Raw genomic sequence first — 27,728 nt, forward strand, 5'->3', positions numbered from 1 at the left:
GCTTATTGACATTTAAAAGGGAATCGGGAATTATTGATGATGGGAATTTGGGAGTTCAGCGTATTGCAATTTGCAATGTTTTGACCCTAATGCCTCATGCATTGGAAAACTCACTGCAGGTTCTCTTTGTTTGTACTGCAAATGTTGTGGAAATGATACCCAATCCTTTGTTGGATAGAATGGAGGTGGTTGCAATTGCTGGGTATATTACCGATGAGAAAATGCACATTGCAAGAGATTATTTGGAGAAAGACTACGCGCGAAGCATGTGAATAAAAACCTGAACAAGTATCTTCCTCCACCCACTGTGTCTGTTCCTTGTGAAGGAATAGATTACATTGTAGTGTAGTCATAGCAAGCCTGATGATATCGATTTCATTTACTGTCATGTTCCTTGGCTGAGAATTAACCGCAAAAACTAATTTGCTTCAGGTGGAAGTTACTGATGCTGCTCTTCTTGCCTTGATAGAGAATTACTGCCGGGAAGCAGGGGTCAGGAATCTCCAAAAGCACATTGAGAAAATATACCGGAAGGTCTAAATTTTGTTTAGGTCAATATTGTCAAACTTGTCGATATTACCATGTCACGCATGTCATGAATGTTTTTGTAGCTTTGTTCGTTGGAGTCATTCTTCTCTTCATTGATAGACTTGGGGCCTTCAGTCCTGACCATATCTGATATTAGATTTTCTGTAATCTCATGACAGATAGCACTTCAACTCGTGAGGCAGGGAGCAACAATTGAACCTCCTCTAGCTGATGCTCAGGATATTGAACCTAAAGAAGCCAAAGTAGATTTTCAGGATAGGTTAGGAGAGAATTGTGGTCAAGAAAAAACGAGTGGAACCTCTATAGAGGTTGACAAGGAGCAAACAGAACTACCAGCCGATCACTCTGAATGCCCCGCCAATGAAGCTGCGGACCTAGAGGTACTGTAAAAATTAGAGAGTCATAACTGGATTCCTTTATTTATCTGCCAATTATGAAGTTGGCTCTGCTAGAAACGGAGAACCACCAGGTATTGGTGACAAGTGACAATCATACAATTATCTCTTTCTTGTTAGTTGTCACTTCTGTTACTATAATACCGGTAATGCGCTGCTTTGTGCTTCAATATGATGATCATCCCTGCAGAAGACGTTTTTGCGAAATTGAGCATATTTTCTCCATAATTCAACAGGAACTGATTCTCATTTGAATTTCATGGGCCTTACGCAGGACAAAAAAGAAAGTGAGAAAGATCGGGAAAGTGAATCAACAATGACAGTTCAAAAAGTCTTGGTTGATAAATCCAATTTAGCAGATTTTGTTGGCAAACCTGTCTTTCATGCCGAACGCATCTATGACCAGACACCCATTGGGGTTGTCATGGGTCTTGCTTGGACTTCAATGGGTGGTTCCACACTGTATATAGAGACTACTCGCGTTGAGGAAGGGGAGGGAAAAGGTGCACTGCATCTCACTGGTCAGTTAGGAGATGTCATGAAAGAAAGTGCTCAGATTGCTCACACGGTTGCCAGAGGCATAATAGCAGAGAGAGAGCCAGAGAACTCATTCTTTGCGAATGCAAAGCTTCATCTCCATGTTCCCGCTGGGTCCACACCCAAGGACGGACCCAGTGCTGGTTGCACCATGATTACTTCACTGCTTTCCCTTGCCATGAAGAAGCCCGTGAGGAAGGATCTAGCAATGACTGGGGAGGTGACGCTTACCGGAAAGATCCTCCCAATTGGTGGGGTACGTTGGGAAATACAATATGCCCATAATGTTGATTTGTTTCAGGAACTAACTGGACATGTTTAAGTTGTCACTAGTGTGTTATACGGAAAGTCTCTCTTGAGGCTTTTACTCCCTCCCTATCTATATTTTGAGTTGGTTGCTTTATCGTGTTTCCCCCCCCCCAATTTGAAACACTCATTCTGTGAAAAATTACAGGTTAAGGAGAAAACTATCGCGGCTAGAAGGAGTGAGGTCAAGACCATCGTGTTCCCTTCAGCGAATCGGAGAGACTATGACGAGCTGGCGCCTAATGTGAAAGAAGGCCTTGATGTTCATTTTGTTGATGATTACATGCAGATATTTGACTTAGCTTTTGGCCACGAGCAGAGTTAGAAAGTGAAGGTACTCTTACGAAAAATATAATATCATGTCGCACACCTTGAAGGCCTTTGAGATAAAATTCTTTGTTGTGCTGCGGAATGCAGCCTGATTTTTGGAGTCCCATCACTTCTGTGTATTTGGTTGAGTTTTCTTCTTTTCCGGAAACGTACGGTGCATAATTTTTTTAAATATAAATTCAATTGTAACAAGAATGTATGTATTTGAGGATGTAATTCCTTTGAGGTGTTTACGGTTTAAGAGAAACGCTATAATAATGCCACAACATTCATATTGATCCGTCTTCATAAATTATTTTTCAATTTTTATTTTAATCTTAGAATTTACCTCACTTGATACAATTAAAAAAATTAACATTGATTTTTGCTCAACTCCATTAATTTGACAAACAAATATTTAATATACAGGAAGCAAATAGCGAAGTTTAATTTAACGTTGCCGCACTGTCCATTTAAATTAAAATATTTTGAATCTGAAGCATAAAGAACGAGCGGAAATACTCCAGTTATTTCTTTCTTTTTTTAAAAAATAGTTTCATCTCACTTGACCCACAAATAAACAGCCATGCTAGCCAATAGTAAACAAGCTTTTTTTTTATTTTTGAGTGAAATAAACAAGCTTTTAAACTTGGCAGATACAACATTAGGAAAGCTGGAAGTCGCGGACTCTTGTAAACCTTTCATAAAGAAAGGTGGATGCTTTTATTCATTTATGAATAAGTAAAATTAGGGCAAGTATTTGTGTCGGGAAAAAGTCAGGGCAAGTACCAAGAAAAACGCTTGCTCCTTGTCCGCTACGTCATGTGATAACCCGAGGTCAACTGAAATCTCCATCTCAGAAAATGCGCAATCATAACACGTTTCAACACTAAATGCACAAAGGCAGACGGTGTCACCAAAATGAAGGAACTCGATTCAGGCACCATCCTCGTCTTTATCCAAGCAGGCTGATAAATAGCTCAAAATGAAACCATCAAGGTCCCCCTCAAGCACAGAATCGGGATCAGAAACCTCATAATTAGTCCTAAGATCTTTCACCATGCGATAAGGCTGCACCATATATAGAAACAATTTAAGCAAACTGCATAGTTTATCAAATTCTGCTATGTAAATTAAAATAGAGAGCAGATGCCATCTCAAACCGTACATGGAGCACATAACTGCGTATCTGGCTGCCCCAAGTTATATCAGTGAGAGATTGGGTATGCTGAGCATTCAACTGTGCCTGGCGTGCCATCTCCAGTTGATCTAACCGAGATTGAAGCACAGCCATTGCTGAAGCCTTATTCTGATGTTGTGACCTGTTTGTGAATCATAATCAGGCTCAAAAAATGCACGAATGACATTTCTGTAAGCAAAGAACAAGCATCGCTTAAATAAGGGTGCATAAATATCACTTACCTTTCATTCTGACAAACAGCAGTAATTCCTGTAGGAATATGAACTATTCTTACAGCACTTTCTGTTGTGTTAGCATGCTGACCACCAGGTCCCCCAGAACGAAACCGTTCAATTCGAAGATCAGATTCATTAATTTGCACATGAGCAGATGCATCACCCAGGATTGGGGTCACTGCTACAGCAGCAAAAGAAGTATGCCGTCGCTTATTGCTGTCAAAAGGTGATATTCGCACCAGCCTATGCACTCCTACTTCTGCTTTGGCATATCCAAAGGCATAATCACCATCTACTTTAATTGTCGCTCGCTGAAAAATCAAATTAAATGAATTCAGTAACAGTTCTGAACAGCATAAATTGTATTTTAAGTAAAAGGAAGATAACAGACTATAGGCCTCAGTGTGAGAAATATTAGTGGTCCCAGAATAGAATAAACCTCCAGGTTAATCTTGGGAGCATCTCAAAAAACAAGTTACACTCAGTCTTTCGAAATCATAAACCATAATTACTTAAAAAGTTGCGTTGAGACATCATTGCAAGCATGCTACAGCTGTGTGTAAAATTTGTTTGAATTCATGAATCACGGTGAGAAGGAGAACCTTGATTCCTGCAATCTCACCAGGCATTTCTTCCACTACAGTTACTTTGTATCCACGTCCCTGGGCCCAAAACTTGTACATCTGCATGACCATTGCAGCCCAGTCCATACTCTCAGTACCACCAGCTCCAGCCTGAACCTATTAGAAAATAAAACAACAAACTTTAATGGGAACACATTTTAGTCTGTGCAGCTCATGTTCTTTGAGCAACTGATGCTGGTGATAGAAAAAGACGACTTGTCATGTTGTTAAACAACAACCTCAATGTAACAAGAGCATAAATCCTGCTCCCCAGCAAGCAATGCCTCGAGCTCCTTTTCTTTTGAATTTCTTCTCATTTTAAGAAGCGCTTTCATTGATTCCTGCAAAAGGAGGCAACTTCCATATAGATTAAAAAGAATGGCATTTACTAGTGAGAAACGCAACACTTAAAAAAATCTTGTATGAAGAGACTTCAACATCTGTATTTGACATTCAAGACAATGATGCCTGTTCTCTTCAACTGACAACTCAATTAAATGAATGCTCCAACATTCTAATATAATGTTCACTATCTAGTTTCTTCTTCAAAATAATACTTATTTACAAATTAACAATTATATGCTATGACTTAATGAGTCATCACTATCATAGGCTAGACGTTTTTAGTTAGATTATTGTCTACTTCTTCACAATACTAGGTACACAGAATAAAATATGACTATAATTCAGATTATAAAGTATGACACAAATACATGCAAGACTCCAGTGGCACTACCGCAGCGGTAAAGCAGATGAATACATGCCTAGGAGCAGAAGCTAGTGCCCACCGATTCCAAATCTTCATCATTCTCCTCTCTGGCAAGTTTTATCATGTCAATATTCTCTAGTAGTTCTTGCTCCAATGCGTTCACCTCTTTCATTTTTCCTATGAGCGAACCATGCTCACGGCTTATTTTACTTGCATGCACAGGATCATCCCAAAGGTCTTGCTTATTAAGCTCGGCAGATAAGAAATCCAACCTGACCATCAATTTTCTCCACTGCCAAAACAAACAGAGAAGTTACTTCACGCAGGTTGTAGCCGTCTGACATTGACATATAAAAATGGTCTCTCAATTAGATAATGACATCCCAAGTATGATCTAAGTGAGATGAGAACCACTAAAAAACAAGAAACGGAGTTATTAGCAAATTTCCACCAGAGGAAACTAAAATGAGCTATCTTGTTATCTAGAATGAAGATTTGAATTTGACTCCTCATGATCAGTAAATTGTAATTAACACAAGATATTACTGCCTCCGGTCCTAATTATAAGAACTATAAACAAGGACCGGAGGTAGTAGTTGATAATGGTTAGTTATAGTTAAAACAGTTAGTTTGGGGAATAAATAATAATAGCCGTTAGTTAGTGAGGGAGGTTAGAGGGTGACTCTTTATATTAAGGAGACTCATTGTAATCAGAGGCTAACGCTTATTGACCAATCTCTGTCTCTCTACCGCTACTCAACACCTCACCTGTAGACGCCGTTTAATCAAATGAATAGACTGAGCTACCGCAGCTGCATGACTCTTCCAATCACCCTCGTTCTCGTCTAGAATCGCCCAATTGTTCGCTAGAATCCCGTCCACCGTTAGCCCACCTGAGGTTGACTGTTCTGAAAGCGTTTGGGAACCCCAGAAGCGAATCTGTGAGGCAAAGACCGGAGCCCGGTGACTCCGATGAGAGAAATTGGTGTTTCGAAGAGAATTTGAACCACAAAAGGGGATAATATTCTCTACAAATCTACCCCGAGAAATCAGAATATTTTCTTGGGGGACAGAATGCGAAAAATGGCGACACCTTGACCCAACCCAGAGCAAGCTTGAAGGAGAGACAGTGTGATACGAGTGGGAAGGATTTCCCACAAATGTGTTCAGGAACGCTGAGAACTCAGAAGAGAAGAGGTGCAAAATTCGCCGGCTTTGAGCATCGACTTTGGACTTTCTTATCGAAATTCGCATAAAATTGGACATTTCGTCCAAAATCGAAGTGAAGATAGAGCAACCAGGGTACTTCTACTTCCTAGATCGTAAATTTTACACGCGCGCGCGCTGCTTTTGCTTTGAGAGGGTTTATCAGGGTTTATCGTGCTGTTTATGTTCTGCTTCTCTCTCTCCCCCTGATGAAGACGACATGGGAAGCATCCATTTGGGCCTTTAAAGCGACGTCGTTTTTAGGGTTCAACTATTTTTTTGAAGTAACGGATCAACGAACGCCTTTCTTTTTACATGACAGTCAACAAGCAATTCGCCGCCTCGCGACCTCTAACACTGTGTTGCTGATGGACCCAGACACTGGGCCCGGCCCGTTTAACAATTTCTAACAACGAAAATCCGGGTCAGCGGCATAAACGAAGTGGCGCAAATGCCACTCATGTCCTCCCTTCGCTCGGGACTCCTCTTCAACCCCAAATCGGCGTTCCATGCGACCGGGTTTCCCAAAACTGTTCTTTTCCTCAAATCAACTATAGCCATGGTTGACGAAGCAGAGCCAACGCCTCATTCCCGAATTGACCTCATAACCCCTCAAAATTACCCCGTGCCACTGTCCCCTCAGCTGCCCCCCATCTCAAAGCAAATTGAGCTTAGTCGGGCCATGTCTGCTTCTTCAAAATCCAGCCTCTTCTCTCTTTCAAGAGCGGACATTCTATACGAAGACGAATGGCTTCTCGCTGTTAATAAGCCCCAGGGTATTTACTGCGAGAGTGTGCTCTCCTCTCTCACTTCAGCTCTCGCTCTACCCTCTCCCTCAGATGGACTCACAGAAGGTGTCTCTCTATTCTTTCTGAGCAATTGTTGAATGCGGTAACCTGGATGCTCTATTTGACTCGTTTGTTGGGTTTGAGTTGACCCGGTTTTCTTAGTATGCTTATCCTGTTTGGTTTTCCCCTTTTATGAACGACTTCCTTTAAAATAAATTAGTGCCAAGATTTAAAGAATGAATGAAAATTATGGTCAACTAATTAACACACAGCATTGGAATGCCTCGACTGATTCCTTTTTATACGAACCTTTTTCAGGCCCGAAATAGGACTGAACGAGAGGTAAAATTTTGATTGATAATGATCTTTCATTGAAAAATGACAGTTTTGACGACTCCCCTGAATTTCTACTGCTTTTGAAAGCAAAGCATAATTAAGGATTAGATTCTTCTCTCACGCCCATCCACATTAGTTGAACTTATGAGTAAATTCGGATTGCAGTTTCTAAGTATGCCTTTTTTAAATGGACAGATGCTTGATATCGCTCGAGTTAACTTATGAACCAAGCTGAAAGACTGGCTTCTTTGTCAGCTCGTATTAACACTGTAAAAGTTTGAGGCGCGTGGTTCTTGTTTAGGACAACACTGAGGGCGGTTGTTTTCGTTTCAGGAACTAAAATCAGCTTGCCAGAGCCAGTGCCTGAGCCTGAGCTTCATCTTGCCAATCGACTTGACCGTGACACAAGTGGTGTCATGGTCATAACAAAGTCCCACAAAGTGGCCGCTAAACTTGTCAAAGCATTCACTGATCACAAGGTTAGGAAAACATATATTGCCCTCTGCGTTGGTTCAGCTCCACAGTGGGGAAAGACCACTGTAAGATCAGGTCACGGGAGGTCCAAGTTCGGTGCCTGGCGGGTATATGCTGCTTCAGATGTTGGCAGGACGCTACCAGGTGGATCAGTAATCCGAGACATGGAAACTTCATTTGAAGTATTATCAATAAATGGAAAAGGGAGTTTCAAGGAACCCTTTGAATCTACAAACAATGAAGGCTTTACTGTGGTTGTGGAACAAAAGGCTGTCAGAGGAGATGTTATGGAAGATGAGATCCTGGTGAGAGCATATCCTCGCAGTGGAAGGACTCATCAGATCCGCCTGCACTGCCAATATCTTGGGATTTCTATAAAAGGGGATGTGAAATACGAGGGAGTCTATGAGTGGCGAGATAAAATTTATGATGCCCATCAGCTTCATGCAGAAAGCATGTCTTTTGAGCATCCTGTTACCGGTATGCAGACTGTTCTCCATGCACCTCTGCCATTGTGGGCCAACCAGACTTTGCAGCTTTAAGTTATAGGCTTCCTGGGCTTGGAAGAAAATAATTCATGGTGTTTTGAGCAAGTATTTTTGGCATCTCATGGATGAAGTTTTTTTTACCTTTTTTTCTTTAAAAAGATTACAATTTAGTCTCGTATCATCATGTGCTTGGTGCATTGTCCTATCGACAAAGATGCCCTCAAAATTGGGAGAGGTCAGGTCTGACCTGTATGGCTGGTTTAGCTCTCTTTCTAATTTAAAAAAGAAAAAAAAAATCATTATACAATGTTGTTGTGAACTAAAGACTATACTGTTCAAAGAAACTATTCATCCTAAGAAATAAATGACGTATATCTGCTTGAAGAAATTGGTCAATTTGGTCTCTTGATTGATTAGAGAGGCGAAATTTTTTAGAAAACGGGGATGAAGAGAGCTTGTGATTGAAGTCATGGAGTTGCTAGGATTGTATATAAGCTGAGACGCCCACCTGGGCAATCCCCGCTAATCTATTGAATATTGACCCTTTTTTTTGGGGGGGGGGGGGTTGTGATGCCAATTTTCGGAGATAAAGGGCTAAAGAATGGCAGGTGGGCGAAACATGGAATTAATCTGAGTTGGTGGGACATGCACGCTAGAAAAGGATTGGAAATAAGTAGAAAGAGTCATTTGTAACTTTTCATTAGAAGTACTGTTCCGTTCATCTTTTTAATTAAATTGTGCAATTTAAGAAAACAGTTAAAAATAGTTAAAAGTAATTAATATTAAGATCATTTTAATTAAATTGTATGGTTTAAGAAAACAGTTAAAATTAATTAAAAACAATTAATAAATATGTGGCAAAATACAAATTTTTTTCCAAATATACCTTTATATATAAATGGATAGATATGAGAGAGTAATAGTAAAATAAATAAAGAAAGAGAATATATTAAATGTATTAAATTAGGTGTAAAATAGGTAATAATACATTAAATATGCTGACAAATTTGAAAGGAATTTTATAAAAAGAGACAAATCTATTTAAAAAATTAGATCTTATAATAAGAGACGGAGGGAGTAATAATTTTCTTTCCAAGCGCTATCAAGTATACGTGTTGGCCTTTCCACCGGTGAAGGAGGGTTGCAGTTGGGTGAGTGCGTGGAGTCCATGAGGCATCTGGATCTGGCGTGGAATATACTCCGTCACTATATTTGTTATCACCGCGTAGTTGAGCTTCCCCTGTGATATTCATTAATTATTAGTCGTGGCGAACTAGTGAATAGTGATGTTCATATTTTTCTGTTTACCAGATTTTGGCAAAGTTGAATGACAAGTTATTAAAAAAACTGAGTGGCAGGTAAATTGGGATGGGGCACATGAGATGCATGATGTGGGAGGCGTCTGATACGGGAAACGGTGGAATCATCATCATCGTTGTTGATGATTGTTAATTAGGGAATACGGAAGCAGGTAATGCCTACGACAAGGCGAACGGGGCTTCCTTCCAACGGAAGCATCCAGAAGAGCTAATTATAGCTAACAGCAAAGCAATGACATGTATGGCGGCACTCTCACTTGTATGCCTGTGCCCTTGGAATCATCCCAGTCAGGGAACCGGGCCTGTCCCTCCTTCCGCCGTTCAACTTTTACGTGAACAGTGCGTCATTTTCTTTATGTGGAGGGGAAAATATGTGGTGCACAGTCAAAGATTACAATGCAATTGTATATTAACAAGAATGGATCTAATACAGAGTTAACTCCTTATAAGAAGGCTAATTAAGTTTTTAATTCTCATTAAAGAGTGTTTGATAGTGAGTTAAAAAACGTTAATTTTTCTCATTAAAAAAGTCGTAAAACCTTGTGACCTTATAAAAAATGAGATGTTAAATCCATTCTCTAATAGAAAGAATAGATTGAGAATTCTATCTAAACCTGTCTAAATTCAGTGTAAAAATTATATTTGAGTCATCGTATTTTTTTCCCACGATGTAAATATTTTGTCATGTAAACAACTTTTTAAAATTAACATAATAATTATATTATTTATGAATTATCTATAATATATTTTATTGTGAATTTAAACTCTTTTTTTGCGGCGAGATCCAAACTCCATTGCTCATCATGAAAAATCTGAAGCGATTTATTTATTTTCGGTGATGGCCGGTTAAATTTTTAAATACTATCTCTAGTATTTAATATAAGAGCTAATTGATTAATTTAAGTAAATTAAAAAATTTATTGAATTAGTTATTTGTAATAATTAAATGTTGCTTTTTATAAAATGTCCTTACTAGTCATGTATTAGTTAAAATTATCATGTACAACTCTATAAGAATATTTAGAAAAAAATAAATAAATATGAAAGACAAAAATGGATAGGATTTTATATTTAAAACTAAATTAAAAGTTTAATTAGTTTTTATACTAAGGATATGAGGTAGTATATTGTATCTATAGGAGTTTTGTTTGATGCGACGCATATGTATCGTTCATTTTTCTCTAAACAGCCAATGCTAAATGAAGTATGCTTCTCGTTAAAAAACAATTACTGTTGAATATATAATATATTTGGGTTGGATTTTTGGATATAAAAATGCCTTGGCTAAAAAAGGTTAACAAGTGCCAAACGCGACCCTCGGGCACACCTTCAAAAAGGATTACATTCATGCCTACGTGTCCCATATAATTCTGAAGACTTGGTTAACCAATAATAGTTTGCCACATCGTCCCAATGACAATTCTCTGATACGTGGCTCATCAGTATTGGTCCAATCCGGCCCGCATAGTCCACCTCAAACTCCGCCGAAAAAAATAAAAGGAGCCCTTTGTAGTTTCAGGAGCACACTCCAACTCAGGGCTTCTGTCTCTAGGAGATTTCATAATTCGGTAGCCATGGCGCTCCGAGCGTGGAACCCTAATCTGCAGTTTCTCCTTTTTCTTTCATTGCTGGCGATCGCTTCCGCGAAGGTCTTTTTTGAGGAACGTTTTGATGGTAATGATAACATTTGCACCCGAATATTCTAGTGTCTTTTCCTTTGCTCCCCAGCAGATCGCGGAATGTAATTTGATTTTCCCCCCTGTTTCCAGCAAATTAAGGATTTTAGATTTTTTTTTATTGGATTTCGTAATTGTCAGCTTTGGTTATTCTGTCACTGATCAATGCTTTAATTTGTTTGCGCCACGATCTGTCTGACGCCTTTGGTCTGTGCTTGATTGGACATTGAATTTTATCTGGAAATGTGGTGGTTTGGTGTAGATCTATTGTGATCTCGACTGTTTTGGCTCTTATTTTAGTCGGCTTTTCGTTGGTACACAATCTGAAGTTCTTTTCCGTGGTCCTTGTCTAAAGAACTCGGTATTTATACTGATGTGATTTTAACATAAAATTCATATGTTCGTGGGAACTGTTTCTAAAATTGTACTGAAGCATTATCCCTAGCATCACTTCCATAGGAAATTGACAGCTCTTGAGGGCCCTGCCGCCTGGATTTTATCTCGGTACTCCTTCCGGTTACATGCGCATTTCATCAGGGTACCGGGGTTGAAAGTTGTTTGTCGATTCTTAACTGGATTTCCCCCGGTCTTTTAACCACTTCAAAGTTGAATTGCGTCTTGCTCGACTTATATTACTTTGAGGTGGGAAAACATTGTTTATTTAGTGTATAACATCGGTGTATGGGTAAGTGACGGTAGAGTCTTCTGCAAAGATTTAATGTAAATGGGAGGCTCATGCCTCCATAAGGAGATTATTTCTTAAACCGACTGGTGGTCAGACTTTTTAAAACTGTTAATGCATGCATTTAGGTGGCACATTATCTTGACATTGTTTTGTTTTTCCTCTATTTCAATGTATATAATGACGAATTGACAATAAAATTCACACACCATTGAGTACAGCTCATACTAATGGTTCATCTGTAGTCTTCTTTTTCCTGTTCATTAGCCTTTCTTGTTTTTGTCCTTTGTTTTTTCATATTTGGCTAACAATATATCCTGTTTTCTAACTTCTATATGCTTTATTCGTATATGCTAACGGGTGATTGTTATAGGTGGATGGGAAAATCGCTGGGTAAAATCTGATTGGAAGAAAGATGAGAACTTGGCTGGGGAGTGGAACTACACCTCTGGTAAATGGAATGGTGATCCTGATGACAAAGGTAAACTAGATTATCTATGTAAATCAATTATGGTGCATAAAATTTTTCATTAGAACAATCATTGATTCACAGTCTAGAGTCAGATTATTATTGACTTGTGCTTTAATTTCTCCATAGGTATCCAGACAAGTGAAGACTACAGATTTTATGCGATTTCTGCTCAGTTCCCTGAATTCAGCAATAAGGATAAGACACTGGTCTTCCAATTTTCTGTTAAGCACGAGCAGAAACTTGACTGTGGTGGTGGATACATGAAATTACTTAGCGGGGAAATTGATCAGAAGAAATTTGGTGGGGAAACTCCATACAGGTAATTGATAAATCTCCTGTAGCATGTTCTTTACTCATTCACTGACTCAGCTGATTTGATTGCTTACACTTTTTCAATGCAGTATTATGTTTGGTCCAGATATCTGTGGTTACAGTACCAAGAAAGTGCATGCAATTTTAACGTACAATGGCACAAACCACTTGATAAAGAAGGATGTACCATGTGAGACTGACCAACTAACTCACGTATACACATTTGTCCTCCGTCCAGATGCAACCTATAGCATCCTTATTGATAATGTGGAGAAACAAACTGGCAGTCTTTATTCTGATTGGGATCTTCTCCCTCCCAAGAAAATCAAGGATCCTTCTGCCAAAAAAGTAACTTTGTTTCCGCCCCTTAGTTTACTGTTTCACTTACAATTTGTTGATTGGTCTTGAGGTGTTGAAAATTCTTTATTGTAATACTCTTGCAGCCAGAAGATTGGGATGACAAAGAGTACATTCCTGATCCTGAGGATAAGAAGCCAGAGGTTGTACATTCTCGTGAAGCTTATGGTATTTTCTGACTCTTGCTGGTGTTGTATATGCTGACTTCCTATGTTTGTAGGGGTACGATGACATCCCGAAAGAGATTCCGGATCCTGATGCCAAGAAGGTCCTTATCTATGTTGTTTGCTACTGTTTTATATCTTACTTGGTGTTGTTACTCATAAGACTATCTGTTGTTTTAGCCCGAGGACTGGGATGATGAGGAAGATGGTGAGTGGACACCACCAACCATTGCGAACCCTGAGTACAAGGGCCCATGGAAGCCGAAGGTTTGTTGTCATTTTGATATATCTAGTTTGCACAGGATTGGACATGTTTGCTGATCTTGCACCTACAACTCTGCAGAAAATTAAGAACCCCAATTACAAAGGAAAGTGGAAGGCTCCAATGATTGACAACCCAGGTCTGTTTTTATCATTCCTTTGTTGTCGTTATGGCTATAGAAACTAATTGGTGGCATAAGATAAGTTGCAAACTTTTATAATTCAGTGGTGGATTTGAGGTCACAGTAAGTAGTAAGTAGTCACATGTGAAAATTCACATTTTATCAGATTTCAATGACGATCCTGAGCTCTATGTTTTCCCCAACTTGAAGTATGTTGGCATTGAATTGTGGCAGGTAATTTCTTATCTTCATTTTCTGAGTAAAATTTTGTTTACTTTGTTGGCATTAGTTATGTCAAGGCCAATCTCTGATACACGAGCTGCTTCTATTGTCAGGTGAAATCTGGTACAATGTTTGACAATGTCTTGATTACTGATGATCCGGAATATGCTAAACAATTGGCTGAAGAAACATGGGGCAAGCAGAAAGATGTAAGCAGTTTTAACTCAATCTTCATGATCTAGGAAGAATTTATTGTTGAATCTTTTTGACACCTGATTTTTCTTTTGCAGGCTGAGAAGGCGGCATTTGAAGAGGCTGAAAAGAAGAGAGAGGAAGAGGTAATTGTTTCACCTCTATCTTTCAATTTTATAAGGAACGACAAATGAGAAAATTTGTGACTTTTGAAATTGATCTTAATGTGGAAGATTGTGAACTCTGTTTCACATAACTGTCCTGTTTTTTGAATGTTGAACCAGGAATCAAAGGATGATCCAGTCGATTCTGATGTAAGCCTATGATTTGGTTTTCAAATTTGTAATCCTTCAGCACTTTTGTTGGTCCTGATGAATTTGTCATATCCTTTCTAGGCTGAGGATGAAGAAGATGCTGATGCTGATGCTGATGCTGATGAAGCAGCGGATGATACGGACTCTGGCGAAGATGCCGAAACTAAGAAAGAGGATGCACATGTAGGTTTATTTTTTGCTAAATATGTCATCTATAACGTGCTCACTGCTTTTATTTAATAAGTTCTCTTCGGGGCTGCGGTTGCAGGATGAGCTTTAAGGAGTTTGCAAGTGACTGATATTCGCTGGATAAGGCTTGAGTGCTTCATTATCATCTTTTTATTTTTTCCCCATATCGATTCTAATGGTAGGAATTTCTGTTTTTGGGACAATCCAAGAACGCTGCAACTTGTAAACAAAAAAGGGTCGAGGTTTATCTTCAATCCTGTTTAACTATGTCAGCTTATTAGAACAGGGTTAAAACGGCTATCTTTGAGGTTTAATTGATTTCTTCGATAATCTTTAGTTGGCTGTCCATTGGAAGTTGAGAAGAAAATCTTGAGTTTCTGCTGTTGCGACAAATATAGTCGCGTACGATGCTTCACACCGTGCCTGCGCGCGCAACTAAGAACTAAAACCATATCTCTTAACATTTTCTTACAAATGATAATTTGATTAGCTGAATTGATTCAGGGAGTGTTTTGATAGAATCAAAATCATAGTTTTAAAAGTAATTTTATGATATACGAAATAAACATATAAAAAGATTTGTTTGTTTTTAAAAAAATACTTTTCTTGATCTCTAAACACAATATTGTATGAATTTCACATTTATATTTTCTGAAAATACGAATAGTTTTAGATTGTATCAGTAATAGTGTAGGAACAGTTGTTGGGAAAAAAAAATATTAGAACAACAAACCGTTAAGTTGATCTGCCAACACACTTGTAAAATCTTAGTGGACTTGCACGGAAAAACTCGATGCGCAGCATTGTTGTTAGTGTTTAAAAAATCTAGTCTAATGGGAGTATGCATCTGGAAATCGCGTCCCCCCCCCCCCCCCCCCCCCAAAAAAAAAAAAATAGCAGCAGCAACTTGGTAGCATTAACGCTGAGTTCGGCCTCATATGCATATTTCCATCCTCTGAGGTGTGGACACTTGGAAGGGGAAAAAACACTGGATCAATACATTCGTCTCCCTCAGTTTATAATCTGTTATGACAGGCAACCCTTCGCCGTCTGCCGTGCGGGGAAACATGGCTGTGAATCCCTGACGGCAACGTCATCACAATGTGCGGATTGCTGTCTAAGCTGTTAATATGGCGATTTGGCTGACAAAAAGGGATGCTAGCGGGCCATCACGGGTGACAGGAGGATAGAAACATCATGCAGAAATTTAATGCGGTAATGATGACTAATCAGAAAAGGAAAGTATCCTATTACCAACAAGAAAAAGAAAAGGAAAGTATCCGAGGGGTCATCATCTCCTGCGCGTCCCTCCGACGTAAAGTTGATGATTAGCGGAGCACAACATTCTCATGCCTAGAGGTGGTATGTTTGGCTCAATGATAGGAAAAAAAAAAAAAGGAGGAATTTTAATAGAAAGAAGGAGAGGGGAGGAGAGTGATAAAATTTTAATATTATTTTGTTTGGATTTATAAAAAAAAAGAGGAGGAGAGGAAAAAATATTTTAATATGAATAATTTTACTCTTATTTTATTTAAGATATGAACATAATAGTCATAACATGATAAAATATAAACATTATGGTCACAACATAGCAAAATATGGACATAATGATTACGACATAGCAAGATATTGCCCTTTCCTTCCAAATCCTCTCAATTTTAGAGGGGAGCCTCTCTTTCTAAAATTTGTGTGTTGCCAAACAAGAAAAAATAATTAAAATCTCTCCCCTTCCTTACCTTCCTCCCAAATTCCTCACACCAAACACACCGTATGTGAGTGTTTGGAAGGAACAAAAACAATTTTCGTAATATCATTTTTAAAATCACGAAACATTCCCGAAATATAGTCACAACTGGTACGGTGGACTTCAAAATAAAAAATCTGAAATTATACTGAGAGAACAAAACAGCACAACAACAGGGCACGCAAAAGAAAGGGAGAAGGAAGGAATCTCGAGTGAATCAGGGGCGGGAAGGGGGAGACGAAGTTTTGGGCTTCTTCACAATGAGCACTGGGCACTTCACGTTCTGAGCGCAATGGCTGCTGACACTCCCAAGGAGAGCCCTCTTGATGAGGCCGTACCCATGGCTTCCCATCACCAGCACATCCGCTCCCAACTTCTCCGCCATCTCACAGATCACGTCCCTCGGGTCCCCGTTCTCCACTCTCGTCTCCACCTTCACCTATTTCATTCACCATTACACATTCTTCCCATTCCCACCTCTATCGCTAACCACAACAAAAATCAAAGCTAAAACGCACCTGTTGCAGATTAATGCACAGTTTCTGAGCTTTCTCCAAGACGCCGTCCGCCACTCGGTCGCTGTACCTCTCCACCGTCGCCGTTATATCAGAAGAGAACAAATATCCTAACAATAATACCAGAGGATAAAGATCTGACTGCATGTGATACAAGAGAAATGAGAAGTCGGCAGAGACGAGGCATAGGAGCAATTTTATAAATACAAACCGGTGCCATCTAAGGCTGGATAAACAAGACGAGAGGGCTTGCAGTGGAGGAGAATGAGTGTGTCGTTGGAATTTGGGAAAACGAGATTGTGGAGGCACCAGGAGAGGGCGTACATGCTCTCCTCTCCTTCGTCCACGGCCACCAGGATTCGACGTTCCTTTTCTGCCATTCCTTCGTTTTGATATGATTGTTGAGAACGGAGACCTTTGAGGACTGAGGAGTGCAATTTAAAAGGGTGATTCCCGTTTTCATATTTGTCTGAAACCTGTTGGCGGGCTGGCTCTTGTTCTTTCAACCCAGTGGGCTGAGCAATGGGAAAAAATGGAGCGAGTTAGGATATGGGTGTTGGCAGCTTATGATATTTTACGAAGTCACATGAACAGTTCGGATACTTTTCTTGTCTAGATTAATCGGATTATTTCTATTAAAATTACATAAACATTTCAATTGCACTTACCATGAGAATACGTATTTGCATCTAAATATGTACGCACAAATAGTTTATTTTAACTTAAATATGCAAATATAAAAATAATAAATGGGTTTTTTTTTTTAAAATATAAGTATTCTTCTATTAAAAGCAATTTTATTCAAAATATTGTTAGACACGAAATATGAGTATCTCTCTCAATAGGATTCGAAAATAAATGATTTGTTTTACTCGCTCATTTAACTTTTATATAATATATTAACTTTTAATCATTAATTATATAAATAATCTTGCATCATGCAAACTCTAAAAATGAAGATATTGTTTATGAATTATGTCTGCCGTTTTTGGTTGTAATGTTGTAACTTTTTCTTTTGTGATATACATGCATTTTCCACATCAATTTGAAGAATTGGCCTTTGGATTGATTATTTATATTGATTTTATAATTTCTTATTAAACATTTTGAAAATAAAAACTGGTCCATTCATGCATGGACAGTCAGGATTTTATAATTAAGGATCTGAATTGAACAGGTGCTAGTTTGCTTCAACAAACGCACTCTAGTGTAACATCTCTATCTTGACTCTGTTTTGAGGTTAGATCTTGTTTCCTTTATGAATACCTTTTGATTTAGCCATCAGGCAGTGATATTTATCGAGGTTGCGTTGTAGCGAGATTGATTCAATAAACAGATAAAGGCAATGTTTATTTTCGATTGGTTTTACGACATTCTAGCATCGCTTGGATTGTGGCAAAAGGAGGCCAAGATCTTATTCTTGGGCCTCGACAATGCAGGCAAAACCACATTACTTCATATGCTCAAAGACGAGGTTTGTTTATTTGTTTTTCCGTTCAATCCCTGCCTTCGACTTCTAAAATCGCTGCCGTTATTTTATGTTTTAATCGTTAATAGGGATTAGGGCTGAGTCTTTTTCTTTCTTGCTTTCTTTTTTCCTTTTTCTATGGAGATGGTATTCAGTCTGTCAAGGTGGAGACGAAAGAGGTAGCAGTCCTAGCAGATTATATGCCATGCTCGAATTTTGTCCCTATAACATGTTTTCTGTAAAATAATAACGCCGCGCTTCATATATTTAAGAGCTTCCGTAGTCAGGGTTTTGGTTGGGAAATGCTCTGTTCAGGAAAGCCTCCAGAAGACATTAAGTTTTGAAGATGGAATTGTCATTGTCTTTTAACTCCGTAGAATACCCTAGTCCCACATAGCGATAATTTTTCCCAAAAGAACTCGTGACAATATTATCTGTTAGTGGCATTTAATCCCATTGGTATATTATATTTTCTCCATGATTACATTAACTAGAGACCCAATGCTTCAAAATAACGATTGAAGCTGTCACAGGCTGCAGATTCAATTCTACCCTTCGGTTTATGGGAAAAAGATTTGCCATTCTGAATTATACCACTGGGAACATTTGGTTCAGTTTTTGATAGATACGCGTTGTAGTCATCAAATAAACATTTTTTATTTGCCCAAAAGGTTGGAAACGTTGCCGTGCTTTTATTTCAGGCTGGTAGCTTCTTCACATTACCATGGTTCATGACTAGTACCTTTATGTTATGCGTTGAAATATTTTTGCGTTGTCTTCATTATGACATCATGCAAATCGTTCTGTGTCTGTCTTCTAGCTATTGATATGTCTTGGCATAACATCTTTATGATGAGAATTTTTGTGGCAGAGATTAGTCCAGCATCAGCCAACACAGTATCCCACATCAGAAGAGTTGAGTATTGGGAAAATCAAGTTCAAAGCTTTTGATCTTGGGGGTCACCAAATTGCTCGAAGAGTTTGGAAAGATTACTATGCCAAGGTGCATAAATATAATGCCTTAGTGTAAAAGTATTACTAACCCAAGGCTTTGAATGTCTGACCCAAATAAAAAGGCTTTGATGTACCGTACTTCTGGCCCGCATGATAACATTTCTTGAATTTGTAGTCGCTCTCACTACTTATCGCAGATAGGCAAATATATAGCTGGTCCACATGCTATACTCTGAATTTGCAAGCTTTTAGGTCGACATGTTTGCTAGGGATAAAGTCTTCCCATGTTCAATATTGGAGTCACCAAGTTTAAAATTAAGCTATATGTTATAAATTTTGTTGTAAAACGTAAAAATGACATCTATTTAAATAGTTCAATGCAGATCAGAAACCCTGTCTTTTGAGTCCTAGCTAAACATTGTGTGAACATTCTGTATCTATCTGGTCCATGGGAGGGAGACATAATATGTTTTCGTTTGCTGATGGCATTTTTCAGGTTTAAAAGACCTGCTATGAACATGATAAAAGACATATTTTTGTTTTACATTTTTTCATGGATTCTCTGATTTGTCTTACTCTACTGAAGGTAAAGCACCCTTTTAGCCCCATTGGCCTGGCTAAATAAATGTCATGTTTCTCTGATAATGATTCATGGGAGGCAGACATCATTCATCAGTCTCTGTGATTACCTGGATGTTTCTTTACTTAGTTATCTCCTGAAACTTTGCTTAATAGCGTAACCTTTTTGCTTTCTTTCTCATTAGTATTGCTTGTTATGAGTTGAATGATAGCCACAAGTGGGATCCTTGTCTGATGTTATAGGTAGATGCGGTGGTGTATTTGGTGGATGCGTATGACAAGGAAAGATTTGCCGAGTCAAAGAAAGAATTGGATGCTCTGCTGTCGGACGAGGCATTGGTGACTGTGCCATTCCTTATTCTTGGGAACAAGATTGATATACCATATGCTGCCTCAGAAGATGAATTGCGTTACCACTTAGGGCTGTCCAACTTCACCACCGGCAAGGGTAAGGTTAGCTTGGCGGACTCAAACGTGCGACCCATGGAGGTTTTCATGTGCAGTATTGTGAGGAAAATGGGTTACGGGGATGGCTTCAAGTGGCTTTCTCAGTACATCAAATGAGTCCGTCCACTACGGTCAGATCGGGAGGGCTTGGCATCTTATCTCTATTGCTTGTATTCTGATGTAGTGAGTTGGAGGTGTCATTCCAACGGAATTACTATTGCGAAAAGGAATTGCAGTGTCGTACACATTTTTATCTTTGAAAAAATAGAAAAGAGACAAAGACCACCTCTATGATAGATATTGTGATTCATGAGAGAATGCGCGGGACCCATCAAGCCTCTTGATGAACTCATACTCGTTGTGTTTTGCAGTCAGCTGCGGATGGCTGCCTGGTAGCTTGCCACGGCTTCATAGGAGGGGCGTTGCGGTTTTACTTTTCTCTGGCACTATTCCCCCCCCCCCCCCCCGGGAAACAAAAAAATAAATACTATTTGAATATGGGCATTTAGACATTTATAATTTAGAAATTAGAACATTACGAGCCGATTTTAGCAAATTATAATAATTCGTTTTAAGGGTTACTACAAGAAGAGACTAGGGGCAAATTTAAGAATTAGTAGAATCCGCACATAAAAAAACTAGATGCTATCTCATTCTTTTTTTGAATTGAAAATATCCTTCAAAATCAGAGAGAATTAATCAACATGGGTGGATGCAATTTTGCTGTTGGAGTACTTCCTTACGATGCGCCTTCCAGTAGTTTTTGTTTCTCCCGCAAGCCTCAGTAACTAAAATTACCGTAATTCATTATACGCCATTCATAATTAACCCGGAGCAGTTGTAGCTGTCTGAGCTAGAATTAAAAAAGAGAGAGAGAGAGAGTGACAAAATAAGAAGCTGGAAATTATAAATCCCAAATCAGATTTGGTAACACAATTTTATTTGCTATTGAACAACAAAATTTTGTTGACATTTCTTATTTGGTATTTATAAAAATTATAATATAAATAAAGATATGTATATTATAAAGATAATTATGCAAATATTACTGATATGATATATGATCGGGTGACATGCTCGATCTTTGCAAGGGCAAATAAAGGAAAGTGGAATCAGAGCGTTTGGTCTCCTGGTATGATTCTCGTTTCGGGTGCCAGACGTCGCGAATTGGCTTCTCGCAAGGCCCCTGTTCAATCGTTTATTAACTATTGAGAAATTTCTGTTGTCCAGAACCAAAAAGCCTCCGAGAAATAAGTAATAGCCTAATTTCTTCGGTTGCGAATCAGATTTTTTACCTACTCATTATAATTTTCATTTCTTTCTGGCTCATAAACGGTTTGATTCATGCTATATAGTCTTCGTTTTTCTTTTTTGGAACCACATCATGCTTCGTATTTTGACGCTGAAATGAAAGAGTAGGTGCGTTGTGTATGTCCTTCTACGTTACGTCATTCGGCAATAATTTTTTTTTAATAAATAGTATAAAATGGAAACATAAGAACTGAGCCAGGCCTAAAACACAAGACCGAGTGGCATAAAGAATAGATCACGCTTGCGTTCATCGCAGACGGAGCAGGTAATGATGTCGAGCTTCAGCATTTGGTTTGCTCTGGGGGCGCTAGCTCTTGTATTTGTCTCATCGGTTTCGGCCGACGATGTGGTCGTGCTGACGGAGTCCAACTTCGATCAAGAAGTTGGCCAAGATCGCAGCGCTCTTGTCGAGTTCTATGCTCCCTGGTATGCATATATCTCTCTCAATATATTGAGCTCAGCTTCAGTTATGTCTAAATTGCTGTTTTTGTTTCTGTAACTTATTTTATTTCCGTTTTTTCATCCTATTCCCCTGAATATCATCGAGGATGCATTTTTTTTATTTTCTTTTATTAACGTATTGATGCTGAGCTGATAGATTTAGAATTTGATTTGTTGTGGGTCGCACTTATGTCTCAGGGGATCTGTAGCTAATAAGATTGAGTTTGTTCGAATCACAAGTAGTGAACTTTGATCTCTACGTAATTGTTTAATGCGGTCAAGTAGTTGATTAATTAGTCTTGGAGTTATATCCTAGAATAATGCAACTTTCTATGATTCTTATTGCACAACATGGTATTTATGTGATCATAATAGGAACGAATTGTTGATCATTTTAGCTCTTTGCATCAATATAAATCCTTGCCTTGCTAATTCTTCCTGTTATGCGAGCCTGACCCCTGGGGAGGGGGGCGTACGAATTTCATCTTTCTCGTTTTGGACCATAAATGTACTATCAATTGATTTCAGATTTCTTGGCATCCTATGCATTTGCTTTGTGCTGATTCTCAAACATAGAAACTTTAATTTCGTCTTTGTCAGTTGTAAAATATAACTCGTCGGGCATTCTTATAAAGGCCAAAAGAGACAGTTTTCCCCCCTTCTCTCAAGGAACCATTTGTAACCATGCTTTTCATGGATGTAATCCCCATGTTGACCTTAGGGTGTTATGGAAACTATGCTTATAACATTTTCCCACAGGTGTGGACACTGTAAAAGGCTCGCACCAGAGTATGAAAAACTGGGAGCAAGTTTTAAAAAAGCCAAGTCCGTTTTGATTGGGAAGGTCAGTGATGTCCATAGATCTTATGCTACCCATCTTTTCTCGTTTGAATGGGATTTCACTGCTCAGCCATTGATGCCTCCTACTGCAGGTAGACTGTGATGATCAAAAAAGCCTTTGCAGCAAATATGGTGTCTCTGGTTATCCCACTATTCAATGGTTTCCTAAGGGGTCTTTGGAACCAAAGAAGTGAGTGCTTGGCCATTTTTGTCACCTCCAACTTTTTTCATTATGAAATATGAAATAATGTTAAATTGCTTTTTCACCTATTCTTTGAATTTCATCAACTTACGTCTCCAGAACTTGAAACTCTTAATAGAATTGATTATCCACGCTATCAAATTCTCTGTGATTTAGGTATGATGGGGCACGTACTGCAGAAGCCCTTGCTGAGTTTGTAAACAAAGAAGGAGGTATTCATGTAAAATATGTCTTCCAGTTTGTTGAACAATGCTGTTGTAGGATGTGTATCTTTTATGTTTCATGGCTTTTACGCTTGATTTCATGTGTACTTGAAGACGTGGTTGTTATTCTGCATGCTAGTTATGCATTCCATTAATGAATTCTCGTTGAATCTTTTACCTAATTCGAAATAATTGCCTAGTTAATAGGTGAGGAGACATTGAGTGTATTACTAATCCCCCAATCTTTTGCATGTTGGACTTACATGCTAATGTTTGTCTTTTGTAACTACTTAGAAAGAGACTTAATTTATTGTGTTCAAGCACAACTAGTTGCTTGGAATTGATTTTTTAAATTGAAATGTAATTACCATCAACTCTTGTCTTGAATTTTGTCTCCCTTTAATATGGACTATGTATCTACCTATGACCTCTTTTTTCAATGATTATTGTTATTAGGCAACCGTACTTAGTAGGATAATACTTTGTTGTTATTGTAATGATCATTCTTCTGCATGACATATCCTGCTTTTTTCAACTTATCTTCTGACATGCTCAACGATTAATGCAGGAACCAATGTGAAGATAGCTTCTGTTCCATCCAGTGTGGTGGTTCTCACTCCAGATAACTTTGATCAGGTTGTCTTGGATGAAACAAAAGACGTTCTGGTTGAGTTCTATGCTCCATGGTAAGTATAGGTTTAGGGTCTTCCTTCATGAGACCACATCAATGCAATCAGGAAAATAAACATGCTATGGTCTGTGATAATATTTGGGAATTGGGATGATCTTTTTGTTTGTGTTGAGTGAGAATTCTTGAAATTTCAAAAATGTCTATTTTAATATTATTTCACAATGACGTGTTCCAGGTGTGGTCATTGTAAAGCCCTTGCCTCTGTAAGCTAATTTTCTATTCCTATATTATTATTGATTATTCTACTTATGTTAACATCCAGGTCGATTGTGATAAATTGTTTTACTATTTCTGCAGACTTATGAAAAAGTCGCTACAGCATTCAAACCGGAGGAAGATGTTGTGATAGCAAATATTGATGCTGACCAACACAAAGATATTGCTGAGAAGTGAGTCCAGTGGCCTGATTTAATGTTTTTCGTAATTAAACTAGGTTTATATCATATCGAAGAAGCATGTGCCTTATTGGATATGCATCCATTGCAGGTATGGTGTAAGTGGTTATCCGACTCTCAAATTTTTCCCAAGGAACAATAAAGCTGGTGAAGATTATGATGGTGGCCGAGATTTGGATGACTTTGTAACTTTCATCAATGAGAAATGCGGTACCAGCCGTGATGGGAAGGGACAGCTTACTTCTAAAGTTGGTGAACATTATATGCTCACTAATAGATAAGACAAGAAATAATATTCTGTGTCTAATAGTGGATTGTCCTTGGTATAGGCTGGTTTAGTACCAACTCTGGATGGCTTGGTGAAAGATTTTGTGAGTGCTTCTAGTGATGAAAAGAAAGAAGTTTATTCTCGGCTTGAGGAGGAAGCTAAGAAACTGAAGGGATCTGCTGCAAGGTCATTTGAACAATCCTATGATCTTATTTATTCCAATTACAAAATTTTGGATTCATTTTGTTTTTGAATGTGAAGCCTTTGTGGCATTCAACTGGGGGCTGGCTATTCTTTTAATTTGAATATCTGTTTTATCCTCTAAATATTTCCTTTTGTTTGTTTCCCCAGATATGGCAACATCTACTTAAAAGCTGCTAAAAACTGCATTGAGAAAGGAGTGGATTATGCATCAAAGGAGATTCAAAGACTTGGGCGCATACTTGACAAGGTCTCACTCTCTCATTCTCTCTCTGCCTAACACTAAACACATTGAATGCATGCTCGGGTCTCATCTTATCATATTGGATAGAGTTCTTCCCTCTCTCCAGGGGAAGTTTCTTGACCAATGGACATAGATTTTATTTCCAAAAAGCAGCAACGAATTCTCAGACGGCGAGCATAGTTGGGAGGATGACAGTAAGGTCTCGGATTGTTTAATTAATTACAGTTAGGTCCTAGACAAAATTTTCTGAAAAGTAAGTTATAAATATTGATTTAGACAAATGCAAATTCAAGAGTATCAATTGACTTATTTTCAAAAAAGAAAAATTGTTAGGGATTTAACTGTCGTTAATTTATTCTTTTAGGACTTAGATGCTATTCTCTCAAAATAGTTTGGACTGTAACTGTTTTTTCATCAAGTGGCATCTGACAATCAGAAGTGATTAATTTTTTATGTAATAATTTCAAAGCATGTTTGAACTTTCTTGGTTTCTTGATGCAGTCTGTCAGCCCTGCAAAGGCAGATGAGCTCACTCTCAAGAAGAACGTCTTGTCTAAGTTTATTGCTTGATCTGCTGTCAGAAGTTGGAAGAGCTATTGACTGAGTTTCTGCTTATAGAGGTTATTTGTAGTTCCTTAGTACCTGGGGCCTTGTTGGTCTAATTTCTACGAAATTGCAGCGAACATGCGCTGAGTTATAGAAAGTGAAGCAAAAAAGATAGATCTTCCATATGGGAAATCATATTAGAGACTTACCAGGACGACTTGAGGTTTAATTGGAGGCCATTTTGTACAATTTTCCATTCTGGGCTTACTGGTACCGGCATGGGATCTTTTATTGAAATGAACTTGCATCTTTAGGGATTGAGGTGTGATATTTATCCTACCCTCCATCTTTTCAAAAATAAATAAATGAATGAATGAATGAATGGAATGAAGTAACCACGTATAGCTAGCTTTACTGTCAAATTGGTGGGGGCACTAGCGAGTTTAACTGTTTACGTAATACACTATAAGGGTTTGAATTTTATCTATACCCACATTTTATCCTACATTTACCGCGTATGTTAGCCTCAGATGACTGTAAGTTTAACTTTTTTTAATACACCGTAATATGTTAAAACACGGGAATATGAAAATAGAGGGCAAGGGAAGAGAATATGGTAATATTTCCTATGTAGAGTTTAATTTTAAATTTTGCAAGCAGAGAGATTTAAGGAATTCATTCATAATTTATACAACGCAAGTCTATGTATATAAACAGTTACAAAAGTAGATCCAAACGCGCTATTAGTCATAAGACGTTCTGGATGCCCGTTTCCGAAACCGATTTTCGGCTGGATTAGAATGATTTTATTGATATGAAAATGACTCTGGTTTCTGGGACATAGCACACCCTCAATTATTAGGATCGCGAAACTGTTTAAAGGCCGAAAACCAGGTACTACCGAATGTCAAGTCCATTTGTGATTATTGTGACTGTTTCATTTGTGCATCAGTCCATTACCGTCGTCTTCATCCTTCGCCATCAACATTTGTGAACGCCTTGCTCTGGGTCCCCCTCTCTCCAGATCTCTGTGAGCATTCGAAGCCGTGATTGTCTCCCTTTTAGATCCGTTTTCTATGAATGTCTTCCTTTCGATCTCCTTTCTGCAGATGTCCAGATCTGTATTCGCACAATGACAAGCTTGAGAACACGATTTGGACCCATTTTTATAAAACTTTATCTCTGTATTTCTTCCTTTTCAATTTGACACGTGACCTTGAACCCAGTTTATTTTTCATCTTCCGCCTGGTAACGTGGGGTGTGTTCTTCGATTTCATGTTCGCTGGCGGGGAGGGTGGAGAGGGTTTTTTTTTTTTTGGTTTTCCCCCCAATCGGGGGTAAAGCCTAAAGGGGTGGTTTTATAATATTTTGGGCTTTTTACCATAATATATATTGTATCACATGCCAAACAAAGTCAGGTAATGGTTGGGATGGGAATTGCAAGAGCAATCAGTGAGATCATTATTAAATATGTTGTCATATGCTTAAATCTGTTATTAAATTCGTAGTATTTTTTTTTCCGCTTTCAACGCAGACAATTGTTTTATTAACCATATGAAAAAAAAAATTAGTTAAACGAATCCTAGATTTAACGTTAACCATACAAGTTTTCTTTTATCAACGCTCGCTGTGGCCCGTTGGTAGAGTTGAAGGTGATTATGCGGAAACTGAAGGGCCCGATCACCCTCAAAGGAGAAGGACCCTCCTTCAAGGTGCCAACTACTCTATTTCCAACGACTAGTTACACCTCAAAGTAGGGTCCCTGGAATGAGAATTGAAGGTGCTGGGGATAGCGCTATAAATGAATCATGTCTGTAACGTAACTAGTTTAAACTCAATTCTTGTAAAATTCCATTAGTTTCCATAAAATGGTACTCCCTCCGTTCCGTTCCTTATTACAAGGAACAAATAACTAAATTACGTTGATCAAAAAAACAATTAAAATTAATTAAGCACTATTAATATGTAAAAAGTATAATGATTTTTCCAACAATGCCTCTATTAATAAAGAGAGAGAATATGAGGGAGAATAATTAAATTATTAAAAGAAAAAAAGTGAGAGAGAGAGAAAGTATGAGTTGGAAACAAAATAAATAGGAGTAAAATAGAACATCAATACAAAAAAATAGAAACAACTTTTAAATGTCTCTTATATATGAAAACATGTCATAAATATCAAATGTCTCTTATAATAAAAAACCGAGAGAGTAGTTGACTTGGACAAAAAAAAAACTCAGTTTCAAACGTTCAAGTTGTCTGAT

At 38.3% G+C, this 27,728-nt stretch overlaps 7 protein-coding genes across 8 annotated transcripts; 5 read left to right on the forward strand and 2 right to left on the reverse strand.

Moving 5' to 3' along the window:
• Positions 1 to 89: 89 nt before the first annotated feature.
• Positions 90 to 2,412, forward strand: LOC114735895 (lon protease homolog, mitochondrial-like). The gene is given in 6 exon segments (XM_028923670.1): positions 90 to 248; positions 250 to 288; positions 433 to 534; positions 708 to 929; positions 1,219 to 1,737; positions 1,936 to 2,412. Coding segments are annotated over 6 exon segments (1,218 nt in total). The 3' UTR covers positions 2,113 to 2,412.
• A 281-nt stretch (positions 2,413 to 2,693) lies between these two features.
• LOC114735899 (peptide chain release factor PrfB2, chloroplastic) lies at positions 2,694 to 6,110 on the reverse strand. Its single transcript, XM_028923673.1, has 7 exons — positions 5,613 to 6,110; positions 4,924 to 5,136; positions 4,375 to 4,476; positions 4,115 to 4,252; positions 3,519 to 3,823; positions 3,265 to 3,418; positions 2,694 to 3,167 (listed from the first exon to the last, which is right to left on the reverse strand). Exons 1-7 carry the CDS (start codon positions 6,108 to 6,110, stop codon positions 3,033 to 3,035), a joined length of 1,545 nt encoding a protein of 514 aa, XP_028779506.1. The 3' UTR covers positions 2,694 to 3,032.
• A 391-nt stretch (positions 6,111 to 6,501) lies between these two features.
• Positions 6,502 to 8,508, forward strand: LOC114735900 (RNA pseudouridine synthase 1-like). Its single transcript, XM_028923674.1, has 2 exons — positions 6,502 to 6,904; positions 7,508 to 8,508. The coding sequence occupies exons 1-2, from the start codon at positions 6,502 to 6,504 to the stop codon at positions 8,188 to 8,190; spliced, it is 1,086 nt and encodes a 361-aa protein (XP_028779507.1). The 3' UTR covers positions 8,191 to 8,508.
• Positions 8,509 to 10,992: 2,484 nt separating this feature from the next.
• On the forward strand, positions 10,993 to 14,760 carry LOC114735894 (calreticulin-like). Its single transcript, XM_028923669.1, has 14 exons — positions 10,993 to 11,129; positions 12,187 to 12,294; positions 12,412 to 12,604; positions 12,687 to 12,945; positions 13,041 to 13,097; positions 13,175 to 13,222; positions 13,299 to 13,385; positions 13,462 to 13,519; positions 13,668 to 13,735; positions 13,837 to 13,932; positions 14,014 to 14,061; positions 14,200 to 14,229; positions 14,311 to 14,412; positions 14,498 to 14,760. Exons 1-14 carry the CDS (start codon positions 11,030 to 11,032, stop codon positions 14,507 to 14,509), a joined length of 1,266 nt encoding a protein of 421 aa, XP_028779502.1. The 5' UTR covers positions 10,993 to 11,029; the 3' UTR covers positions 14,510 to 14,760.
• A 1,527-nt stretch (positions 14,761 to 16,287) lies between these two features.
• Positions 16,288 to 17,153, reverse strand: LOC114735904 (universal stress protein A-like protein). 2 transcript variants are annotated; one of them, XM_028923684.1, is made up of 3 exons: positions 16,889 to 17,153; positions 16,681 to 16,787; positions 16,288 to 16,595 (listed from the first exon to the last, which is right to left on the reverse strand). In XM_028923684.1, the coding sequence occupies exons 1-3, from the start codon at positions 17,055 to 17,057 to the stop codon at positions 16,380 to 16,382; spliced, it is 492 nt and encodes a 163-aa protein (XP_028779517.1). In that variant the 5' UTR covers positions 17,058 to 17,153; the 3' UTR covers positions 16,288 to 16,379. The 2 variants fall into 2 exon arrangements, with proteins under 2 accessions (XP_028779517.1, XP_028779516.1); XM_028923683.1 differs by having other exon boundaries at positions 16,288 to 16,601; positions 16,889 to 17,146.
• A 745-nt stretch (positions 17,154 to 17,898) lies between these two features.
• On the forward strand, positions 17,899 to 20,317 carry LOC114735897 (GTP-binding protein SAR1A-like). Its single transcript, XM_028923672.1, has 3 exons — positions 17,899 to 18,151; positions 19,017 to 19,148; positions 19,922 to 20,317. The coding sequence occupies exons 1-3, from the start codon at positions 18,023 to 18,025 to the stop codon at positions 20,240 to 20,242; spliced, it is 582 nt and encodes a 193-aa protein (XP_028779505.1). The 5' UTR covers positions 17,899 to 18,022; the 3' UTR covers positions 20,243 to 20,317.
• Positions 20,318 to 21,504: 1,187 nt separating this feature from the next.
• Positions 21,505 to 25,806, forward strand: LOC114735893 (protein disulfide-isomerase like 2-1-like). The gene is made up of 11 exons (XM_028923668.1): positions 21,505 to 21,862; positions 22,637 to 22,721; positions 22,810 to 22,907; positions 23,076 to 23,131; positions 23,691 to 23,808; positions 23,989 to 24,016; positions 24,111 to 24,202; positions 24,300 to 24,456; positions 24,538 to 24,662; positions 24,828 to 24,927; positions 25,423 to 25,806. Exons 1-11 carry the CDS (start codon positions 21,705 to 21,707, stop codon positions 25,489 to 25,491), a joined length of 1,086 nt encoding a protein of 361 aa, XP_028779501.1. The 5' UTR covers positions 21,505 to 21,704; the 3' UTR covers positions 25,492 to 25,806.
• Positions 25,807 to 27,728: the final 1,922 nt, after the last annotated feature.

This window comes from Neltuma alba, unplaced genomic scaffold, assembly GCF_004799145.2.
Source record: "Neltuma alba isolate B1F8T4 unplaced genomic scaffold, ASM479914v2 tig00013259_pilon, whole genome shotgun sequence".
Lineage (NCBI taxonomy): Eukaryota > Viridiplantae > Streptophyta > Magnoliopsida > Fabales > Fabaceae > Neltuma > Neltuma alba.